This window comes from Fusarium phalaenopsidis (genome assembly GCF_050370095.1).
Source record: "Fusarium phalaenopsidis strain FUZ10S chromosome Unknown contig_32332, whole genome shotgun sequence".
NCBI lineage: Eukaryota > Fungi > Ascomycota > Sordariomycetes > Hypocreales > Nectriaceae > Fusarium > Fusarium phalaenopsidis.
This window is the reverse complement of record NW_028145391.1, coordinates 1683380-1697789: the sequence shown is the minus strand read 5'-3', so window position 1 is coordinate 1697789 and position 14410 is coordinate 1683380. Positions and strand designations below refer to the sequence as shown.

The 14410-nt window shown below is 54.6% G+C and overlaps 6 protein-coding genes across 6 annotated transcripts; 3 read left to right on the top strand and 3 right to left on the bottom strand.

The window, feature by feature from the left end:
* Positions 1–441: 441 nt before the first annotated feature.
* LRP88_13523 (UDP-N-acetylglucosamine--dolichyl-phosphate N-acetylglucosaminephosphotransferase) lies at positions 442–1905 on the top strand (the record flags this gene model as incomplete). The annotated part of the gene is made up of 2 exons (XM_083249886.1): positions 442–867; positions 928–1905. The coding sequence occupies 2 exons, from the start codon at positions 442–444 to the stop codon at positions 1903–1905; spliced, it is 1404 nt and encodes a 467-aa protein (XP_083094220.1).
* A 791-nt stretch (positions 1906–2696) lies between these two features.
* Positions 2697–5441, bottom strand: LRP88_13522 (uncharacterized protein; the record flags this gene model as incomplete). The annotated part of the gene is made up of 1 exon (XM_083249885.1): positions 2697–5441. One exon carries the CDS (start codon positions 5439–5441, stop codon positions 2697–2699), a length of 2745 nt encoding a protein of 914 aa, XP_083094219.1.
* Positions 5442–6492: 1051 nt separating this feature from the next.
* LRP88_13521 (uncharacterized protein) lies at positions 6493–7481 on the bottom strand (the record flags this gene model as incomplete). The annotated part of the gene is made up of 2 exons (XM_083249884.1): positions 6493–7202; positions 7259–7481. The coding sequence occupies 2 exons, from the start codon at positions 7479–7481 to the stop codon at positions 6493–6495; spliced, it is 933 nt and encodes a 310-aa protein (XP_083094218.1).
* A 2004-nt stretch (positions 7482–9485) lies between these two features.
* Positions 9486–10139, top strand: LRP88_13520 (sterol transporter; the record flags this gene model as incomplete). The annotated part of the gene is made up of 3 exons (XM_083249883.1): positions 9486–9694; positions 9754–9970; positions 10023–10139. 3 exons carry the CDS (start codon positions 9486–9488, stop codon positions 10137–10139), a joined length of 543 nt encoding a protein of 180 aa, XP_083094217.1.
* Positions 10140–10479: 340 nt separating this feature from the next.
* LRP88_13519 (H(+)-transporting V1 sector ATPase subunit F) lies at positions 10480–11022 on the bottom strand (the record flags this gene model as incomplete). The annotated part of the gene is made up of 4 exons (XM_083249882.1): positions 10480–10620; positions 10673–10810; positions 10865–10900; positions 10966–11022. The coding sequence occupies 4 exons, from the start codon at positions 11020–11022 to the stop codon at positions 10480–10482; spliced, it is 372 nt and encodes a 123-aa protein (XP_083094216.1).
* Positions 11023–11426: 404 nt separating this feature from the next.
* LRP88_13518 (Nur1/Mug154 family protein) lies at positions 11427–12851 on the top strand (the record flags this gene model as incomplete). The annotated part of the gene is made up of 2 exons (XM_083249881.1): positions 11427–11669; positions 11724–12851. The coding sequence occupies 2 exons, from the start codon at positions 11427–11429 to the stop codon at positions 12849–12851; spliced, it is 1371 nt and encodes a 456-aa protein (XP_083094215.1).
* Positions 12852–14410: the final 1559 nt, after the last annotated feature.

Below are 14410 nucleotides of genomic sequence, written 5' to 3'. Positions count from 1 at the left end.
TCCCACAGTGAGAAAATCAACTGCAACGGATCCGCATTGAAATGTACAAATTGGATTGTTTCCTAGAAAAGCGCAGTTGATGATTTGCTGTTGAATCAATGTGGAGTTTGATAATGTCTCCTCCCCCGGCGGCACGTGCTTCCGCGACACGCTCCACATCCCGTCCCCAGGTACCCTCCCTACCAAGGACGGAAGCTCAACGTGTCACCAAAACTTGAACCTCGTATTTTGTACTTCTATCAGCTGCAACAAATCGCAGCATCCATTGTCTCTACTGTAAACCACCTATTCATCGTCCACGCTCCTTAACACCATCAATCGATTCGTCTCCTTCTCGCGACCAGGATGCGCCCTCACTCGTTCCCCGCGCGCCACTCGAATTAACTTACAGCTACACCCCACCATTCCATCATACCTTTCAAAGCGTCCGTCGCTTCCATCATGGCCGCCGCCTCGACGACTTCGCTCTCGCGACCCGAGACCCTATCCCTCCTCGCCCTCTCCGGCGCATCCCTCGCCGTCCTCGCAAACACATTCCACGGCGATGGCGAACCCCTCATTGCTTCGCTCTCGCTCTCCCTGCTCGCCTTTTCCATCTGCTATGCCATGATACGCTGGTTGGGGCCTACCTTTATGCGCGCCGGCTTCCGCGGTCGCGACATGAGCAAGTTGCACCGTCCCGACATTCCAGAGTGCATGGGCGCTGTATGCGCTGCTGTCTATCTCATCACCGTCATGGTCTTCATCCCTTTTCCCTTCTACAAGGACATTGTGGCTGCGACGAGTGGTGGTGGAAATCGCGACGTCGTTGTCGAGCTGGAGCAAGTCAACCAGGGGCGCTTCCTGCACCGCTTCCCCCACAACAAGGTAGGCTTCTCATGACGGACACAATCCAATAGCCAATGCTGATATCGATTTTCCCTCCAGCTTGCCTCCTACCTGAGCGCCATCATCTCCCTCCAGACCATTGCCCTCCTCGGAGTCGGCGACGACCTCTTCGACATTCGATGGCGGCACAAGTGGTGGATTCCCGGCCTGGCCTCCATCCCCCTGCTCGTTGTCTACTTTGTCGACTTTGACGTCACCTCGATCGTCCTCCCCGTCCAGCTCCAGCCCTACCTAGGAGAGCTCTTCGATCTCGGCCCCTTCTACTACGTCTACATGGCCTGTGTCGCCATGTTCTGCCCCCAGAGCATCAACATGTTGGCTGGCATCAACGGCATCGAGGTCTCCCAGTGTGTCGTCGTCGCCCTGCTCCTCGTCTTCAACGATTGCCTCTACCTCTTCACGCCCTACCCTCACCCCGCCACCGACTCCCATCTGTTCTCGCTATACTTCCTCCTCCCCTGGATCGGCGTCTCTTGCGCCCTGCTCTGCCACAACTGGTACCCCGCCAAGGTCTTTGTCGGTGATACTTACTGCTACTTCTCGGGCATGGTTTTCGCAGTTGTCGGCATTCTCGGCCACTTTTCAAAGACGCTCGGCCTCCTCCTCATCCCGCAGCTGTTCAACTTTCTCTACTCGTGCCCACAAATCTTCGGTCTCATCCCTTGTCCACGCCACCGACTCCCTCGCTTCAATGCACGAACCGGTCTTCTCGAGCCCTCCGTCACCCCATGGTCTCCTGAGCGCCAACCCCACCCCCTCATCGCTCAGGTCCTCCATCTGCTGGCCAAGCTCCGGCTCCTCAAGGTCACAACTGACGAGAAGGGTCAGTTTGTCGAGACGAGCAACTTTACCATCCTCAACCTGTGGCTCGTCTGGCGCGGGCCCCTGCGCGAAGATCGCCTCGCCTTTGAGGTGACCATGCTGCAGCTTGTGGTTGGCCTATTTGGCTTGTTCGTGAGGCACCGTCTTGCTCTGTTGGTGTTTAAGGAAGACAACTGGGGGACTGTGCACTACTAGGAAAAAGTGCATCCGGAAATGCCCCCAGTAAAGATCTGGTACGCACCTATACAAGAGTGCTCAAACTTGACAGTTTGAATACTCCAGTCAATAATGATACCCTGCCTAGATAGATAGATAGCATGACGAAATGAATAAAACATTGAATATTGCCCGTCAAATGTGTAAAGTTGAAAGATTTCGAGGCGGATGCGTACTCATCCACCCCGACTAAGAATTCATTGTTTCCCTCATCGCGAGGCGACGGGACTGACTGACTATACGGATACTACATCGAACTGCATATAGAACATGCAAACCAACCCCGGTCGCGCCTATAAGTACAAGAGAAAATCCCAAAGCGAGACATGGCATAGGCGTCATCCCTTGCCGTCCTTTCCTTTCGTTCTTACACCAACCAACCCATTCGTTCGTTTCCATCCGAGGAACCCATCGTCCATCATCTTCTTCAACATAACTAACTTGGCCATCGCCAACCAAGACACCTGGTTTTCTCGCCAATACATAAACAACCCAGAGGGCGCATCGCGTGCCGTCAATACATAGACACCTGGACCCTGCGCCATGTCGAGGCTTGGTGTCAAGTCCTCTGCAGGATCCCCCTGAACCCATCCATTCATTGTCCTGATCCTCTTCAAACGCCAACCATCGGAGGTGCCACCCGACGTACAAGCCAGTGTATAAGAATAGCAGAACTCCGGGCTTTTGAATCCGCCATCCCCAAGAAAAAAAGCAAACAACAAAATTTTGGAAATCGATAGTGATACTAAGCGTACAACCGCGTCGTCATGTTACAGAGAACCGTTGGTCGCGACAGCTGGTACTGTAGAGGCCAGGTTCTCCGCCGTCTTCTCGGCCGAGGGGGACTCGAGAATGATGTCGACTTTTGTGTCTTCCGGACTCGAGATGGAAGGCTTGTGGAGCGTATTGCCCCCGGCAGTTTTTCCTGCCTTGTTCATTCGGCTCTTGGTGTAGTCGCTCAGACTGAGTTTCTTCTTGATAGGGCTGGGATGAGCTGCAATGCCGTTGACCGCTGGAGGGGCGAACGGACTTGGCAGGGTGCCCATAAGAGGAGACTGAACCAATCCAGCTGACTGTGGAGTTGTCGCATGCTGGATCCCAAGACCGGTGCTATCAAAAGCAGGTACTGGAGGCAGCTGGACACGAAGATCAGGGGTTTTTGTCTTTGTTGACGTGTCGCTCGCGGCAGATCCGAGAACAGGTGTCGTGTTTGCTGATGAAGCATCAGGCATGGGCAAGTCTCCAGCCTGTGAACGGGGTGACGGCAGTTCAGATTCTGATCGCTTAATCACAGGAGTATGCTCCATTATAGGCGAGTCGACTTCCATTGCGGTCCCATTCGACGTTTGCGTAGTTAGGGATAGTCTGCGGCGCTCTTCTTCATCACTTCGTGCTCTTTGGCGATTGTTCAGCAAGCGCTTAGAGAGCGAAATGATGCGCTTCTTTGGCCGGGGAGATCGGTTGGGCTCGCTGTACCACTCGCCCTCAACCGGATCGGTTTGCACAGCAGCGTCGCAGTACACCGCTCTTAGCGTGGCAGAAGACTGACGGGAACGGCTGATGGAAGATGCTTGGGTCGTAATCGAGGCCTTGTGGGTGGTTCGAGGAGAATGAGAACTTGCTGGCGAGCCAGACTTGCTCCTGCATGTCCCAGAATCGACATAGGTTTTGTGTGATGCCGTTGAACCATGGCGGGCTTTTGATTTTGACGAGTTCGATGCGGTACCGTCGGAGACGCGCTTCTTCTTCCTTGCTGGTTGTTGCTGTTCCTGTTCCAAACGACGGAAAGTGGACTCGACTGCAGCAAGCTTTCGCTTATCCCGGTCCGTCTGCTCGGTTAGGATGTTAGGCTTATCCAAAGAACCTTGTCGAAGGGGGGTTCGATCGCGGCTTGGAGGCTTGCTACGCGAGGAGCCCGATTGAGACCTATTATCGTGATCTGCCCCATCGTCAACCTGACCTTCACTCGTGGCCCGGCTGTTGGGAGCCGGTCCTGTGCTGGTTGGTGAGATGGCTTGCGCCTTGGATTTCCGTTGCTTCTTCTTTGCAGGACGCGCTTGAGTTTTTCCAAAGAGATACTGTCGATGGAATCGCGCAAAGGCACAGTTGTTGTCCAGATCGCAGGCACAACCACCATACTCGGACAGTATACGGTCGATCCAATTCGATATTGCCATGTACTCGGTTTCGTCCACTGGAGTTTCGCCGTTGCTGGGAGATTCGTCGTCGCTGAGACCAAGAAGATGAAGCCAGCGAGCATCAACACTCTTTTCCAATCGGAAGTCCCAGGGGAGAGTGATCTGCTCGCCAGCCGAAATGTACCTATCACTTACAATCCAGAAATGGTATTCGCTCTCGTCGGAAAGGTAGGTGTCGAGCTGTGAGTTAGGCTTGCAACTTCGGCGGACATAGCGAGCGAGCGACCCCTCCTGTCTTGTGTCGATATACAAGGGGAGAACAGGATGGAAGAAAACAAAGGGAAGAGGAGAGGAAAGGTCGGCCCAGAGATTTGCTGGGTCGGCACAGTAGTCTTTTTGGAAGCCAATCGCGCCATTCAACTCGACGAGGGGTACGTCCTTATCGATGGGCGTAGCAGAGTTGAGAAACCTCCACCGCAGAGATTTGCCATCATCGAGTGTTCGCGTGGCATCCCTGACGTCGAGTTTGGGCTTTTTGGCTTCCAGGTTTGCCGGTGCCTTTTGGAACACCTCGGAATGACGCCTGCCAACCTCATTTCTCATGGTGTCCGGCTCGCGGAGCCAACGGGACAGAGCTGTGGGGATGGCCAGACTGGCAAACGCATTATTGTGGGAGTCTGGGACATCCCTTGCATTGTACAAGTCATAGAATCCTTGTGAATAGTGGTGGATCTGAAAATCTTCGGGAAGGTCGGGTGGGGTGGTTGCAGGGCTGGGAGGATGAGCAGGATTTGATCGCGCGTTCCCGTAGGAGGGGCTTCGTTTGGGAGCCTGGGAGCTGACTGATTGAGAGGATCGATGGGAAGATTTTGCCTTTTTCGGAGGAGGAGGATGGTCTGCGGAATGGCCATGCTTTCCATTTTCTTGTGGTCCAGCATGGCCGTTTATTTGCAAGTCGTTGGGCTTGGCCCGCTTCTTGTGGCCCTTGGAGGGGGGCCGCTTCGTCTTCTTGTCCGCAGGTTGGTCTTCGGGGGCCCCGTTCTTGAGACGGGTTGTGCGCTCAATAGCTTTTTGGCGATCGAGAGGACGGGGTTTGCATTCTGCACAGGAGTGGTCAAAGTCCTCACGGATCGCCTCCTCTCTATTGTTAGGGTAGAAGCAGTCGATGTGTTGCCACGTGTCACACGTCTCGCAGTAGATTGTGTTTCCATCATCGTCAGTGAAGTTGCAAATACACTTGATCGTGTATGGCTCTTCCTCCGCCGTCTCGACCTTTCGGGCGACGTCGCTCTTGGGCGTCGCGCCTGGTTGTGCAGGAGGCGAAGTCTGACTAGGAGCCGCGGACTGCGTGGACAGCGCCGCCGTCTTGTCGGTCATAATCTGTGGTGAAGCTCACAGGGCAGTGGGCGTCGGGGAGGATGCGTAGGGTGTTTACCGTCGCGGTCTTTGGGGCATGACGACGCCGTTCAGAACGCGCGCCGGGGACACCGCAGGGAAGAGTCGCAAAGAATAGTCGCCGGCAGTCTCATGCGGCAGGAGAAGGAGGGCGAGAGATCTCGGGGAAGGTAATCGCAGGCGTCGAAGCGTGGACTCGAGAGACTCGTCGAGGCGTCAGCGTCAAGGGTGGAGGGCGAGCGCCGCGACGACGGGAGAAAGAAAGGCGATAGTCGTGATCAGTCGGGTGCCCAGAGTAGGAATATGGGCCGTAGACACGAGTCGAGGGCGTGTTGGGGACACGATCGGTCGGTTTGTGTTTTCGCAAAACTCGTTGTGATCCGTCAAGGCCGGGTTGAAGGCGAGGAGGGTCGAGGTGTCGAGTGCGAGACGACGTGGATTAGGCTTTCGTTAAGAGAAAAAAAAGGAGAAAAAGAAGTTGAGACTACTCAAACACAATCCATACACGGGGAGCGCTTGGAGCAGACGAGACAGTAACGAGAGGGAGGATTGAAGATCGTGGACTGCACGAAGAAGGATGGGTGATGGAGGAAGAAGATGGGGAGGAGCGACAAGGCCGGGTGCTTGCTTCAAGACGAGTGCGGTACTGCGGTACCGACCTGGGACCTGCCCGCCTGCTGGGGGTTTCCAGTTGGCTGAGGCAGACGGAGGAGCAAAAAAAAGGTACGTACCCATGGAAGGTACCCTCATCAACGGCACCTCACTCGCCCTTCTCGCCCACTGGGGACTCCCACTCACCTTGCGCAGCGCTCAGCTTCAGAGGGTACCAATGGACCGCTGGGTCCGTCTCTGGCGTGTTCTGCTGGGCTTCTGCTGGGTTGGGCGGCAGTCCAAAGGGGACGGAAGAGGGACGGGGACAGTGGTCCCCCCCCCAAGAAGAGACAGGACAGAGAGACATGGAAGAAGAGACAAGGACAAAAAGAGAAATCTGGCGCTAAACCAAACCTTGACTGGCGGTGGATAGGGAGAAATCTTAGTGCAGCACGCAGGGCGCTTTCTCGGCCTGAGGCACCGATATGGATGACATGAACGCGGCCGCTGCAGCTGAGCACAGGGCTAGGAGGGGGGGGAGGGGGAGGAAACTCAAGTGAGGGGAGATCGGGGGGGAGAAGGCTCTGAAATTGCGGATGGCGAGAGACACGAGCGGGAAACCCTTGGGCTCGCTGGCGTGAGCAAGCCCGCCAGGGGCGCGAGGGTAAGAGGTCGTCGAGACTCGAAAGGCAGAAAAGGAAAGAACCAGGGCGGGCGGGTGAGCGGTGTCAGGTCCAAACAAAGACACCATGGATGTCTTTCGAGACTTGCGAGTCTTGTTTCTCTGATGGGCGGACACTAGGAGTCGAGCATTTCGGTATGAACGGGAAGCGAAGGAGTCGGGAGGGGGCTTCACCAGATTTTCAAGCAGGCAAAATGACGACGACCACTTTTGCAGGGAATCAGGCACGTAGGGTGAGGACGCCGTCTGCCAGCCAGTGCCAGCCCAAGAGGCGAAGAGGCCAGCCGGCGGCTGAGACTGATTCTGCTGGCTGCTCGTGGCATCTGGTTGGCGGCTGGGCGGTGGAGATGATGAGGTGAGCGGGGGCCACTGGAAATTGGCACCCGCCACAAAAACAAGCCGTGTGTGGTGAAACTGGTGAGCCACTTTAGCCAACGCGAAGCGGCCGAGGCAGCCCGTCTCGAACGAGCCTAGCGTATCAATGGAGGTCCGGTTTGTATTTCCTTATTGCCTCGAGCCTTCGTACTGTGCGCGCGACCACCGCAGGACGGCACCTGTAACCGACTCTCATTGGCTTGGCTGGCAGGGAACAAGCTTCGTGTCTCTGGCGCATAGCAGAAGTATCCAATCAGCTGAGCTTGCGCAAATGGCACCGTGCCTTGGAGCCAGTGAGGAGATTCCATGATGGTTTCAGCAGGGAGGGTGCTGCAAAGCCGTGTCGGGTGTGGTACGTGATGGGGTCGCGTCATTGCGACGGCAAAGTAAAGGGTAGGTTGCGGGCTGTTGGAGGCTGTCATGGAGGAATTGAAGTTGAAGTTTCCCAACGGAAGGTGAATTTGGCAAGTCTCTGGTACATTCACAATCACATTCACATTCACATTCACGCTCGGGTGATCATGAGCCGGGGCGCCACGCCTGTATTTCTTCCGAATACCAAACGCCATTTTTCACGCATCTCTTTGTTCATGTTCTATTGTGTTTGCATTGCCATGCTACCACGTCCCGTATTCGCACTAACCAAGCTGCTCTGGCCTTGGCAGGGTGCTGCTGTGCACCACATGTAACTAATCTGCATGCCACGGTACATAGAGCTCCCTCAGCAATCCATGTCGCAGTCATCTTCCTGCGCTTTGCCGTACTTGTCCTCCTCAGGCTCCGGGTCGCAGCCTTTCTGCTTACCCGTGAAGGATACGCGCAACATGCTTCATCCCCGTGACCACCACTCCATCTTCATGCCTTCCTCATGGAAAGAGACTCAGCAACCCTGGATCTCTGCGTTCGCGAAACCTTAGCTTCACACCACGGACCCTCAGTGTTGGATGGTGGGTGGGCACTGGAAGCGGGGGAGATGCTGGAAGCTCAAAGCCGTGCTATCACGCATTCAACGCGTACAGTGCGACCAACTTGGGCTATTATACAAGCGGGCATTCATTACTCGAGGATCCCTGCTCTGCTGGTACCGCATTCTGATAGCAAAAGACCAGCATGCGAAATGCATGAAGTGGCTTCTTCGAAACAAATCCCATCAGGTCCTGCGCCGCGCCGCCGTATTGCCCAATCGCACGTCGTTCACGGTCATTCCGGCATGACTCGCTCTCATTCGCGAGATACCTCCGGGAAGCGGACGCGTATGAACTTCATGGGTGGCCTCATTTGCATATCCAGACGATTGCCTAAAATGACATGGCGGAAATCCTGGCCTAACAGCAATGATTGCCGAGCATTTGACCGTCTCTCAGGGTTCTCTCCGTCGCAAACATGTGAGTAGGTACCATCGACGCTACGCTGAGGTGTCCTTCTTCATGGCCGCCGCAAGCAGCAGTCCACAATGAAAGAAGTGGTAAATCAAAAATTACACCCCCCATGGTCCCGAAGGACAATGGAGCATGGAGCGACTCCGCGCTGTGCAATGCAGGCCCTCCACGCTGATTCCCCCCATTCATGAGCGGGGTTAATCGGAATAAGGTAAGTATGAAGAGGAAAGGAAAACAAGTAACAGCCGGGAGAAGGCTGCGGTTATATAGCAGAGAAATTTCATGGTCCGTGCGCCAAGCGGACCCCTTGTGCCTGAGGCCCAAAGATTTGACTCAGCGGGTGCCTTAACTTCGGCGTCAATGCTCCGCTCTTGCCTGGGGCTGAGCGAGGATGGAGCAGGTGGTTGGCCTCAGATAATCGATAATCGAGATTGCCCTGGGCGTTAGTCAATGAGAAGCGCAAACGGAGAGGCCGCGCCGCATCAAGATGCATATGGATGTCAGCCACTGCAACTGCAACAGCCACATCGCGCCAAGCGCAAGACAACCAAGGCTGCACGGCTGAGGTAACAATAGACATGAGGGCTCCAGGAGACGGCATTTCTCTGTCGTAACGGACAAACAATTCCAGCGTCATTGCAGGTCACTCTCCCCGGCTCTGTCGTGCAGGTTCTAGACGCTTGCACTCCCACGGCAAGGCACGGAGCCTATTTGGTGCCCTCCGGATACGGCCCGGGGTTTCCTTCTGCATGCTGCAAGGCGGTGAGGCATCAAGAGTTCTTCCCAGCCCCAGCCGCCTTTGGCCAGTGGTTGCCATCAGGGTGGAGCCTCGGTCCCATGACGCATTCAACACCAAGCCACTCGCCATCTTCCATTCTGCCCTGATAACGACCTCTTCATCATCTGCACTCAACTTTCATCCACGACATCAACCGTTTTACCACCTTTCTCACCATAATCGACCCTCAAACTCGAGTTTAAGCACGAGACCCTTGTACCATGAGATTCTCGACCGTCACCGCGTGTCTGACTGCCTGCTTGGCGCCAGCCGCGGCTCTCAGCGTCCTCAATGGCCGCGCGCCCGACGTCACGATCAACGATGACCTCAAGATTCCTGGCGATTCTCCCCTCGAGCTCTGCCCTGGCGACCATGCTGCCGACCTCATCAAGATCGACAGCGTCGATTTGCTGCCCAACCCTCCCCAGGCGTACGGTTACCCCGCTCAACGATAATAGCGCTCGGGATATAGTACTAACGTTGTGATAGTGGTCAGGAGCTGGTGATCAAGGCCAAGGGAACTGTCAAGCAGAAGATTGAGGAGGGCGCCTACGTCTTGCTCACCGTCAAGTACGGCCTCATCCGCCTCATCAGCACCAAGGCCGATCTCTGCGAGCAGATTGGAAACGTCGACCTCAAGTGCCCCGTCGAGGCTGGCGACCTGGAAATCCTCAAGACCGTCGACCTCCCTGCTGAGATTCCTCCTGTATGTTGAAGTCCGCCTGATTCTGTCGTATTATCATTCTAACCTTGTACAGGGCAAGTACACCGTGCTGGCTGATGTTTTCACCGTCGAGGACGTGCAGATCACCTGCCTGACTGCGACCGTTGAGTTTTCCCGAAGTAGCAAGGGCCTGTTTGGTCTCGACCTGTAATGGTGGATTTTGGCGTACACAGCAACATGCGTATGGCGCGTTGTCTTCGTATTAAGTATTGGGCACTGGCACGTTGTCATGGGTCTCTGGGTTTGACGTTTGGTTTGGCGAGTTTCTTGCTCTCGTTTAGCATCTTTCAGCGGCTTTAGAATCGATTTGGCATATACGAGAATCCGTCCTTTGTATCGTTTCCACGTTCTCGTTGCTAGACATGCGGATTGCCCTGGATAATATGTTGAAAGTAGAATAACAATGCCGCCTGCCTAGCCTAGGTTCATGTCTACACTGCGTGTGCGTCCCGCTTCCCGAATTACGTGCGCCGAGAATACCCTTGCTCCCCTTACTCTCCAAACAGACGTCGAACTCGCCTCAAAACACTGTCCTTCTCGGGGTCATAGGGGTGGTCTTTACTAGGGATCTCAAGGACGGTAGGGAAGGCCGCAGTGTAGGTGTCGATACGGTGTCGTATTCTATCGGCAATCTGCAAATCTCGTCAGGATCTTGAATCGCAAGTGATATACTGGGCCTCAGACGTGTTGGTTGATAAGCACAATGCCAATGTCCTTTCGCTCATCGGTGAACCGGTCGAAGGCAGCCTCAATGGCTCCGGTGTCTGTTTTGTTATCGACAACGAGAAAGTTCTTCTGAGGATCGGCGCCCGTGGTGACGTGCTAGCCTCTTGTGTTAGTTAAGAGAAGAAGAGCCCAATGCGATGCGATACTCACACCGATGCCCGCGAGGAGCAGTCCTGTTACGGAATCCTGAATGCGAGCTACGTCAGCGCAACAGCGTCTACCAAGAGCCTGTGATCGTAGCAAGCCCATACCTCATCGCCGATGACGGCGAGAAACTGGCGATCCTTGTAATCCGCCTGAGAAGCCATGGCGAATGTTCCGAGCGAAGGTGAAGTCGTGGGCTACTCGTTATTCGATCCCGTCCTCGAAGATGAAGGCGGGAGGTTCGTGTGTTAGGTAAGGTACACAACAGAAGGCGCCTGAGGCTCCGCCTGGTGCCGACTCGTGAATGGACCTGCCTGAAGCTCTGACCACCCCCGCGCCCCAGCCTAGAGGTGCTGGCCACTAAGATAGAGGTGCTAAGAGGATACCTAACAAAGAAATAGTATCGCCCTCAGCAACAGCCATCTCATCTCCAAGTAAACAACATCTGGCCTCGCTGCCATCGCCTTCCCACGCTCCCTCCGCTCGCTGCGGTAACATACGACGGTCCATCCAAATATCACGGTTTCGAAGAGCAGTGTTTTAGGCCATATTTGCGCCTTTCGTCACCATGCCGCGCTTGGTTCGTAGGACGCCGCTCCTTGAGCGCATCAAGTCCATGTTGAATCCCATGGACTTCTTGCTTTGGCTGTCCGAAGAGCTTGAAACGAGAGATTGGGATTCGACTACTGCAGGAACTCAACTCGGTTTGGCTATGAACTTTGTGTTCCTGATTGCGCGCGCCAATTCAGCTTCTTCATCGAGCGACGACGTTTTCAGTGATGACGCTGGCACTGGCTGGCTGGCTTTCTTTGTGAGCTACCTCCACCTCCTTAGTCTTGTTCAAGCTAACCAAACAATATCAAAGATTTACCCTCTGGTCTGGATCCTCATCTTTTTCTCGTCCACGAACGCTTTCTACACGATTACACGAACCCGCAAGTACCGACTTTTTCAAGTTGACGTTGAGGAGAAGCTCTCGACGCCTTCTGCACGCCGTGTAAAGGTTGACCAGTCCAACTCATCGCCGGCAACACCCCTAAGATATCTCGCAAGCATCCTCACGCCAGAATCCGCCGAGTCGCGAGCTCATCCCGACAAGGGCTCCGATGTTTGGGAGTTGTCGATCTGGGATCCTCTCCCAGTCTCGCTCCGGCTCTTCTGCCTCTTTGGCCCCGGCCATGTGCTGGTGTACATGATCTTTTTGCCTCTGGCCCCCTTGGACCCCCGGCCGAGCGTGACTGTTTTCAACACTCTCCTTCTGCAGGTCATTATCACTGGCCAGCTGCTCTTCTTCTGTTCTCGATTCACGCAGCAAGCTAAGGACACGGCGATCATCCAGAAGCAGGTGATGAAGGAGTATGACACCAAGTTTGTCCACCCTCGATTGCACCCTGTTGTCCGTGATGTTGGTACGCAGTTCTCCGACGACCAGCCTCAGAAGTACCAAGACTTTGTGCAAACCGGCACTCCGACCACTCAGATCCGGCACTCCTTCCAGACTCACGCCAACCCTTACATCCAATCTGTTGGGACGCCCGAAAAAAAGGACATCACCCCTACCCCTAGCAATGTCATGAAGCCGCAGATGTTCACACCTCCTACGGCTAGCCGACGCTCAGAGCTCTTCAGACCTAGCGCCAGTCAAAGAAGTTCTGTCCCTCGCCATAGCCTGCCCGCCGGATATACTTCAACTGGCACTTCATCAGGAGTTTCAAACATCAACTTTGGCGGCAGCATGGGAATTCACACCCATCACAAGTCCCCTCTAAAGAAAGCCACGAGCTTGAACGAGCTCACTTCGCAGGAGACCGCATCTCCACGAAACTCGCGAGAAATGGCAGCCTATGAGCAGAGGAACTGGGGGCAAGGAACTCCTTCCAAGCACACAGAGAACCGTCGATTGACGGGCTCAAACCTGAGCGGTGCTGGTAACCCCTTTGCGAGCCTGGGTAGAAAACAGGCCCCCCAGGAACGCCCTAACCCACGGTGGTAGACCGGGGTTTTCTTTTCTTTTTGTTTTACGTGCAAGTTGCATTACGTAGCAGGCAACCGCAACTTCGGGCGGCATTCACAGGTTGGCGTTAAGGTTGTGCTTTCTGAACATGGATCTCGACGCGAAATTGAAGACATGCATATCCCGTTATTGATGAAGATTATTCGTGTTATGGAGGTTTTGTTTCTGGTTTTCCTTTACACAAATAGATACCTATCTGCCCACTCGCCCCTTCATAGCCTGGAAAGCGTGATGGTGTTGTGGGCGTAGATGCCACCTGCCCTTTGCACTTCCAACACATCTGTACCTGCCTTCTCCGAATAACGTACGAATTGTCTTGGTAGGTAGGTACCTAGGAAGCGAGAGTAAAAGCTTTCAGTACCTCCTTCTCCTGGGACAAGATTGTGCGAACTGTGTTCAACCTATGGATGTCAACATTATCACATTGATTCATTCTTGTTATGCTCATCCCCGACTCTTCTCGCTCATATTAGCTGACATCTGTGAGGCTCAGCAAATCGTGTCGACTGGCTGTCTTGTCTGCCTCCGCAGAACCCAACTAGAAGCAACACCCTACATGATACACCGATATACCACCGTCCTCTGGTTTTGCAGCTGTCCATCCTCTCGAGCCCATACATGCCTGACCCGCATTGGGCATCCCTCCGGCGTAGACCTCCGTCTCTCGAAGGCCCTGAAAAGATGACAGAGGCCCGCCCGGGGAAAGGGCACAACCGAAGGCTCACACTTGGTGAGGTTGGAGGATGGATCAAAATTAGACAAGAACCTGGCCGGAGCACCACCTTAGGAGACGTAGGAGCCTGGTTCAAGAACAAGCTCCCAAGCAACCGCCCAGAACGAGGAGGGACGCTGAGAAAGAATAACCTCTGCGAAAATCAGGAACAGATGGCGAAGGAATCATCGGAAGCACTTGGTGAGGGTAGCCGGGACATTCCCCCGTCCACAGGCCACACTTTACAACATCGACGTCACCTCACTGATAGCCACCATCTGAATCAGCGAGGTGGTATGCGCGCTTCGGACCAAATTACGGCTTGGAATACACCACAAAACCTCAGCGAGGCGTTGTCAGACCCCAGTTTCCCGGGGGAGAAGGCTCCTGCAGATCATGGCATTTCTACAGACAGCCACAAAGAGAGCCGGACTCCTTTGGGTCACATGAGCTCCCTCAGCGTCGGGAAAATGCGTGGCAATATGGTAAGAGATGATGTTGGAACGATGGAATCGAAAAAGATACCCGAGTCGGCAGCTATCACGGAGCCACACACCTCTGCAGTATCTGTGAAGAAGCCACCCATACTATTGTTGGAAGACATGGAGGCCAGGGAAAAGGCCCGCGAACTACGGAGAAGTTTGAAGGAGAGCGGCGATTGGCTCGGTGTCCAGGGTTGTAATCCTCACACAGGAGTTCCCGATGCCAGTTCCTCAGAGAGCGGCGGAGACACCATGAGAGTGGTGCGCGAGCTCCAGGGGCTATCAAAGATGAATTTGTCTGAAGCTACGAGGCAAGAAATCGAAAATCACATCGAACAAATAGC